This window comes from Dromiciops gliroides, chromosome 1 (assembly GCF_019393635.1).
Source record: "Dromiciops gliroides isolate mDroGli1 chromosome 1, mDroGli1.pri, whole genome shotgun sequence".
Taxonomy (NCBI): Eukaryota; Metazoa; Chordata; class Mammalia; order Microbiotheria; family Microbiotheriidae; genus Dromiciops; species Dromiciops gliroides.
In genome coordinates this window covers 624,216,459-624,222,458 of record NC_057861.1, presented here as the reverse complement: position 1 = coordinate 624,222,458, position 6,000 = coordinate 624,216,459, and the positions used below count along the sequence as shown (strand labels likewise).

Genomic DNA, 6,000 nt, shown 5'->3' with positions numbered 1-6,000 from the left:
TTTTCATAGTGCCAGAATGTCTCCACCTGTTTTCTAGTTCCTTTCCTCCACCAAAACCGCAAAACAAACAAACCCGACCAAAAAAACCACAGCCACAACACAAACAAACAAACACCCCAACACACCCAAAACACAAGGCTGTGTAAGATTGGGGGAAAAATTGAGGATTCAATAAGAATTCAACATGTAATCCCCCCCCCCCCCAATAAACACCAGGAAAAATATAACGAAATTCAGTGCCACATCAAATGTGGAGGAGGGAAAATTCCCAGATATCTCTCCTCCCACTCTCCTTGCAAAGTAGTGCAGGACATGAAAAGCTAGGGCGGTAGACAATAAGGTGAAGGCACCTATGCCTACTAGCTTGCAAACTGGTTAGTAGAGGTACAGACAAGATCACAAAAGCTAGTGTAGGGAAGAGAAGCTGGGATTAGTGGTCACACAAAAATGAGACAGGAAATGGAAGTGTGCATCGAAAAACTCTCTCTCTGTTTGATCTCTCCAGTGCACTTAACACATCCTGCCTTGTGACAGTTGTTTACATGTCTCAGTACTGACTTGACAGTGAGCTAGCTCTACGAGGGCAGGGACCAGGTCTTGGTTATTTCTGTATCTTCCCCCAGTGGCCGGCCGTGCTCTGCAGACAGGTTTGTTGAATTGTTCCAATGAATACCCGGGGAGGGAAACAAGGTAAGGATTCTGATTCTCTGTAATAACAAACTCACATAGGATCAGAGGATTTAGAGGGGCCAGTTCAAGCCGCTCGTTTAACAGATCCCCCAGAACGGTGGACTGAGTCGTTGAGGGTCCCTTAGGAGGTTAGAACAGGATTCGAAGCCAGTTCGTCCGACTCCAAATCTTGTGTTTCCCGCCCCCCTCCCCCAAAGTCGGGAGATTCAGCCTGAGTCTTCTGACCACGGATGCAGGGCGAAGGGTGGTAGTTATCGCCGTTTGACACATGAGGCTTAGTGGATGACGGAATCGGAGAACTGGACCGGACCTTGGAAATAATTTAGTGCAGCCCCACTTCCCAGAAGGGAAAACTGATACCCAGAGTGGGGACGTGATTTGCCCAACCAAGGTCGCCGGGCTAAGTTGGGGCCATCGGGGAAACTTGAACTAGAACCACAGATTTCCTCCTTCTGGAGGGCAGGGGTTGGCGGTCTCGAAAGGCGACAGGAGCTGGGGTTCGGGGAGGCCAGGTGGGCGGCCATGGGGCTGGATCCGGCAGATTTCAGCGCATCCCCGGGGCCCAGGTGAGCCGGAGGAGGAGAAGGAGGAGAAGGAGGAGGAGTCTGAGGCCCAGCCACTCAGCCGGCTGAGGGCAGCACAACCCGCAGCCGCCCGCCCAACACCAGCCAAGCAAACCCGGAAATGCAGCTCCAACGGGGGGGGGGGGGTCGGGGGGGAAGGGGGAAGCAACTTGCAGCGGTCCGAGGCGGGGAAGGGGGTTAGCCCGGGTCTCAATTCGAGCGACAGGCGGTGCGCCCAATAATGGGCGCGCGTTGGCTTCCCGACACCGGAAGTTCCTCCCTACCGACGGGTGGCGGCGTCGGCGTCGGCGGAGTGGGCGGGAGCGGGGGGGGTTGGTGACAGGGAGAGAGAAAGAACGAGAGAGCTAGAGCGAGAGAGCGAGAAAGGGAGGGGAGAGTGTGTGTATGTGTGTGTGCGTGCGTGCGCGTGTGTGTATGTGTGTATGTGTTGTGGGGGGGCGGGGGTTGGCTGTGCGGGCGCCCGCAGGATGAGGGCGGCCATTGCTGTGGCTCCACCGCGGGGAGGAAGACTCTGAGGCCGCGAGCTGCGCGCGCGCGGGGGGGGGAGGGGGGGAGGCGCCCGAGCCCGCGCCCGCGCCCGCGCCCGCGCCCGAGCCGGGGCTCATGGCCAGAACCACGAGCCAGATTGTGAGTACCGGAGGTGAGGGGTGGGGAGGAGGCGGGGGCTGGGGGAGGGCCCGGTTCGGGGGCCGGGTGGGCGGGCGGCCCGTTACCTTGGGGGTGGGGGTGGGGGAGCCCCTTCTGCCTTCTTCGCTGGGCCTGGTCCTGGCCCTGACTTCCCCGGTCAGTGGCTGAGCTAACGCTCCAGGGTCGAGGCCGCGCCGGGAAGGGGGTGGCGGCGGCGGCAGAGGTGCAGCTTAGGGCTGGGGGCCTCTCTGGCGTCACGGGTCTGACAGGTAGGGGGAATGAGGGAACCTCGCGCCGGGTTCGCGCTCTCGCGCTCTCTCTCTCTCTCTCTCTCTCTCTCTCTCTCTCTCTCTCTCTCTCTCTCTCTCTCTCTCTCTCTCTCGTGTGTGTGTGTGTGTGTGTGTGTGTGTGTGTGTGTGCGCGCGCGCGCGCGCGTGTTTGGGGAGGGCGACACTAGGGCTCCCCCGGGGACCTGGCGGGGTGGGGGAGGGCGACTTACTAGTAAGTTTTGGTTCCCAATAAAGTCTAGCTGGCAGCTCCCACGCGTTTGGCCGAGCCCAGGTGGGTGTTGGGGGAGACCTCCGTATCACGCCCCCAATTCCGTGGGCCAGATCCCAGCATCACCCTGCCTTGTGAGCTGTCAGCAGCCTCAACCACACTCAGCCCTCTGGATGTCCGTATAGGGTGGATTCCTTCTGAACCGAGGGAGTCTGGGACGGGGGCCCCTGTGGCATTGGCAAGAGGCAAATAGGAGCCCCTTGGGCAAATGAAGGAGGTAGCTATCCGGGGCTGCGGAAGGACAGACACCCACAGAAAAACTGGAGAGAAGGGGTAATCGGAAGGCTGCAGGAGGACTGGAAAGTGAGAGAAAGAGAGAGAGAGAGAGAGAGAGAGAGAGAGAGAGAGTGAGAGTGTGTGTGTGTGTGTGTGTTTGTGTGCGCGCGTGTGTATGTGTGTGGGGGCGGGGGCATGAGTACTACTACACTTGTGGACTCGAAATAACTACCCTATGAAGGGTCTGTTGATATCCAAGGGGAAATAGGCCTTTTCTGGAGGAGACCACGCTGGCTGATCAGTTTGACAGATGCCAGGGATGATGGGAAATCTTTGGCCGGGAAGACAGTGTCCAGCGGTTTAGATATTGTCATCGATCAAGGAATAACTCAAATGTAATTTATTTTGATTGTCAGGAACTTAGGAAGTACTTACCTGCTTATGTAGAAGCATTATGCAACAATTCTGTTGGTTTTCTTTCTGAAATTGGAGCACTTTCAAGTTCTTCACTTTTGTTGAAGGTCCACTTTGGCCATTTTCACCTTGAATATTTTCCCCACATTTTCCCTTATGACGTCCAATGCTGTGTGCAGAGGATAAATACCATTCAAGGTTTCCTTATTTTTATTTTGGAGAGGGGAAAGTTTATAAACTTGATGCTGATCTCCAATCCCTGATTAGGATAGAAGTTGGGAAGTTCTTTCCATAAGGTCTCCCATTACAACTGGAGATTGAAATACTCTTTTCATTTTGTTGACTGGTCCCCTGGGAATGCTGATAAGTATTGTGGGAAATCATGTGTAGTAGCTCAGTTAAGTTTTGGCAAGTGGACCAAGGTAACTTAATGAACTCATGAGTAGAGAAAATAAGGGTGACAGGTAAGAAGAAATAACATTTTTTTTGAATCCTAAGAAAATTTAGTGACTTGAATTTTTCCCTGGCCCTCTTTCATTAAAAATAAAGCTTTGAGGGGGCAGCTAGATGGCGCAGTGGATAGAGCACCGGCCCTGGATTCAGGAGTACCTGAGTTCAAATCCGGCCTCAGACACTTAACACTTACTAGTTGTGTGACCCTGGGCAAGTCACTTAACCCCAATTGCCTTACTAAAAAAACAAACAAACAAACAAAAATAAAGCTTTGAATTTAGTTCTTGATATTTGCATTTCCAATATTTGATGCTTATTTTTAATTCTCAGAATATCGTCTTAGGTCTAAGGATTTATACTCTATTGGATGTGATTGTGAAATGGGTGATGTAATAATTTTTAGACAGGTTGCAAAATCTGTTTTGAGTTAATTCCCTCCTCTAATCCCCCACTGTCAGAGTATGAAAAACTTGAGTTTTTGAGGTGTTTTTCCCCTAAGATTAAATTTTTTTGAGATCATTACTTGATCCCAGATTCCTAAAAGAGGGATGGACCTTCCCAGTTGCAAAAAAAAGGTGGAGGGAAAAAGGTTGATAAAGTTGGACTTTTCAAAATTTTTATGGCAGTATGCTAGGAAGAATGTGTAGAGGTACAAAATTGCCTTCTTAGTGAGCAGTTAATCAGAAAAGGAGCAGATGATAGCAATTTCCACATTGAACTTTCACACAGTGTGATACTCCTGTAACTGGGAAGAGGGAATATTGTGTGTACAGGAAAAATGAATTCCTTCTCACAGTGTTAGTAATTCTACAAGATGTAATCTGATAGTTCTTATAATATTGCAGAAATATGTCAGGAATAGAAATATCTAAGCATATTATAAAATAGAGGGCAAGAGTCTATATTGAGAGAAAAGGAAGTGGGCTTGCTGGGAGTTAATTAAATGTTTCCCTTTATAAATTTCCCCAAACACAAGTGGCAATATTGTAATAAGAGAATATTGTTTTCAGAATAAACAGTGACAGTTTAGGGAAACAAGGTAATGGATGGAGCATTGGACTTCAATTCAGAAGGCATGGGTTTGAGTTACCTTTTGTCAGTTTTGTTTATGAGGAATAATACTCATACTACCTGATTCACAGGGTTCAATGCAGCTCATCAAGTATTTATTAAACAGTGTAGAACATTGCCTAAACTCTAGCAATTAATTAAACCATACTTGCTCTTATAGGGCTTTCATTCTAGTAAGAAAAGGCTTTGTAAGCAATTAAGCACTGTATAAATGAACTATTATATTTTACTACAATATTATTACAATATTCAATTTCACTAAAAACAGATTTAAGGAAATTTGACATTTTTCAAGTGAATTAGAAACAGTAATTGCATATGAAAGTACCTTGAAAGGGGTTAAAAGCTCTATAGATGCAAGGTAGTATCATGTATACAAATTTAGATGTCCTTTTGAGCATAAATGGCTGAAAAGGGGAGCAAACAGTGCAGGAAGGAAGGAAAAATAAAAGTAAAATTAGATGCTGAGTTTGGTGGGAAGTAGTGTATCTGCTGAACTGCTTAATACTTAGGGCAATTTACTTAAAAGAATTATCAGTGATGGTAACTTTCAAGAAAAATTACTGAGGTTGAATTGACTTGAGGAAGGAATGAAAAGTTAATTTAGGAAAACCTGCACATTTATTTGTTTATTTGGGCAGATAGATGGCTGAACTTTGTGACCTTAGGAGTCAGTTTCAGTATTGTGCTTCCAAAAAACAGGTGGTTAAAACGGAAGCTATTGGGTGCATCTTATTTAAGAGATAATATCCTGAAAGGTGTGTGAGGATGTTTGGCTTCTGAGGGGGAAAAAAAAGTGTCTTTTTTTGTGTTAAGGTTTAAATTAGAGATGCTAAGATTTGGGGGGGGGGCGGGGCAATGAGGGTTAAGTGACTTGCTCAAGGTCACACAGCTAGTGTCAAGTGTCTGAGACCGAATTTGAACTCAGGTCCTCCTGAATCCAGGGCTGGTGCTTTATCCACTGCACCACGACTATTATTTTTATTATGAGAAGTAGCAATGTGTTCCCATTCCATGAAATATGTAAGGGTACTGGTGATTTGGAGGAGATTATTATAATAAAATATTGGCAGAGGTGAGTACTGCATCAAGCTACTTCCTTCTTAGCCTTTTTATCTTTTGGGCCACAGGGAAGAAAGGAACAGTAGCTTGCTCAGAATCACACAGTAAGTTGGTGGCAGGCTTGGGACTAAACTCAGAATTCCAGTACTAGGCTTTTTATACTTTTTCATACTAGGATCATTCATTTTGGATATCAAGTAGGTGAGTTGGGAAAAAGCAGTACTGAGACTTCAGCAGTAGAATAGTCTTTTATAAGGAGGAAGCCCAGAATGGAAATAGTGTGGCTAATGTGGAGTGAGTTTTGGAAGTCAGGGAACAAGATGAA

At 47.6% G+C, this 6,000-nt stretch overlaps 1 protein-coding gene across 5 annotated transcripts in view; it reads left to right on the top strand.

Moving 5' to 3' along the window:
* The first annotated feature begins 671 nt into the window (after positions 1–671).
* Positions 672–6,000, top strand: part of PDPK1 (3-phosphoinositide dependent protein kinase 1) — a 122,922-nt gene continuing 117,593 nt past the window's right edge. Inside the window, exon 1 of one of the 5 annotated variants that reach the window (XM_043980449.1) lies at positions 672–690. Coding sequence is in view for 1 of the 5 variants with exons in the window: in XM_043980431.1 (XP_043836366.1) it covers positions 1,878–1,901 (24 nt within the window). In the remaining 4 variants the exon portion in view is untranslated. Of the gene's footprint in view, positions 691–1,587; positions 1,902–3,051; positions 3,071–6,000 lie in introns of those variants that run through there. The other 4 variants (XM_043980431.1, XM_043980438.1, XM_043980441.1 and 1 more) reach the window with 4 other exon arrangements.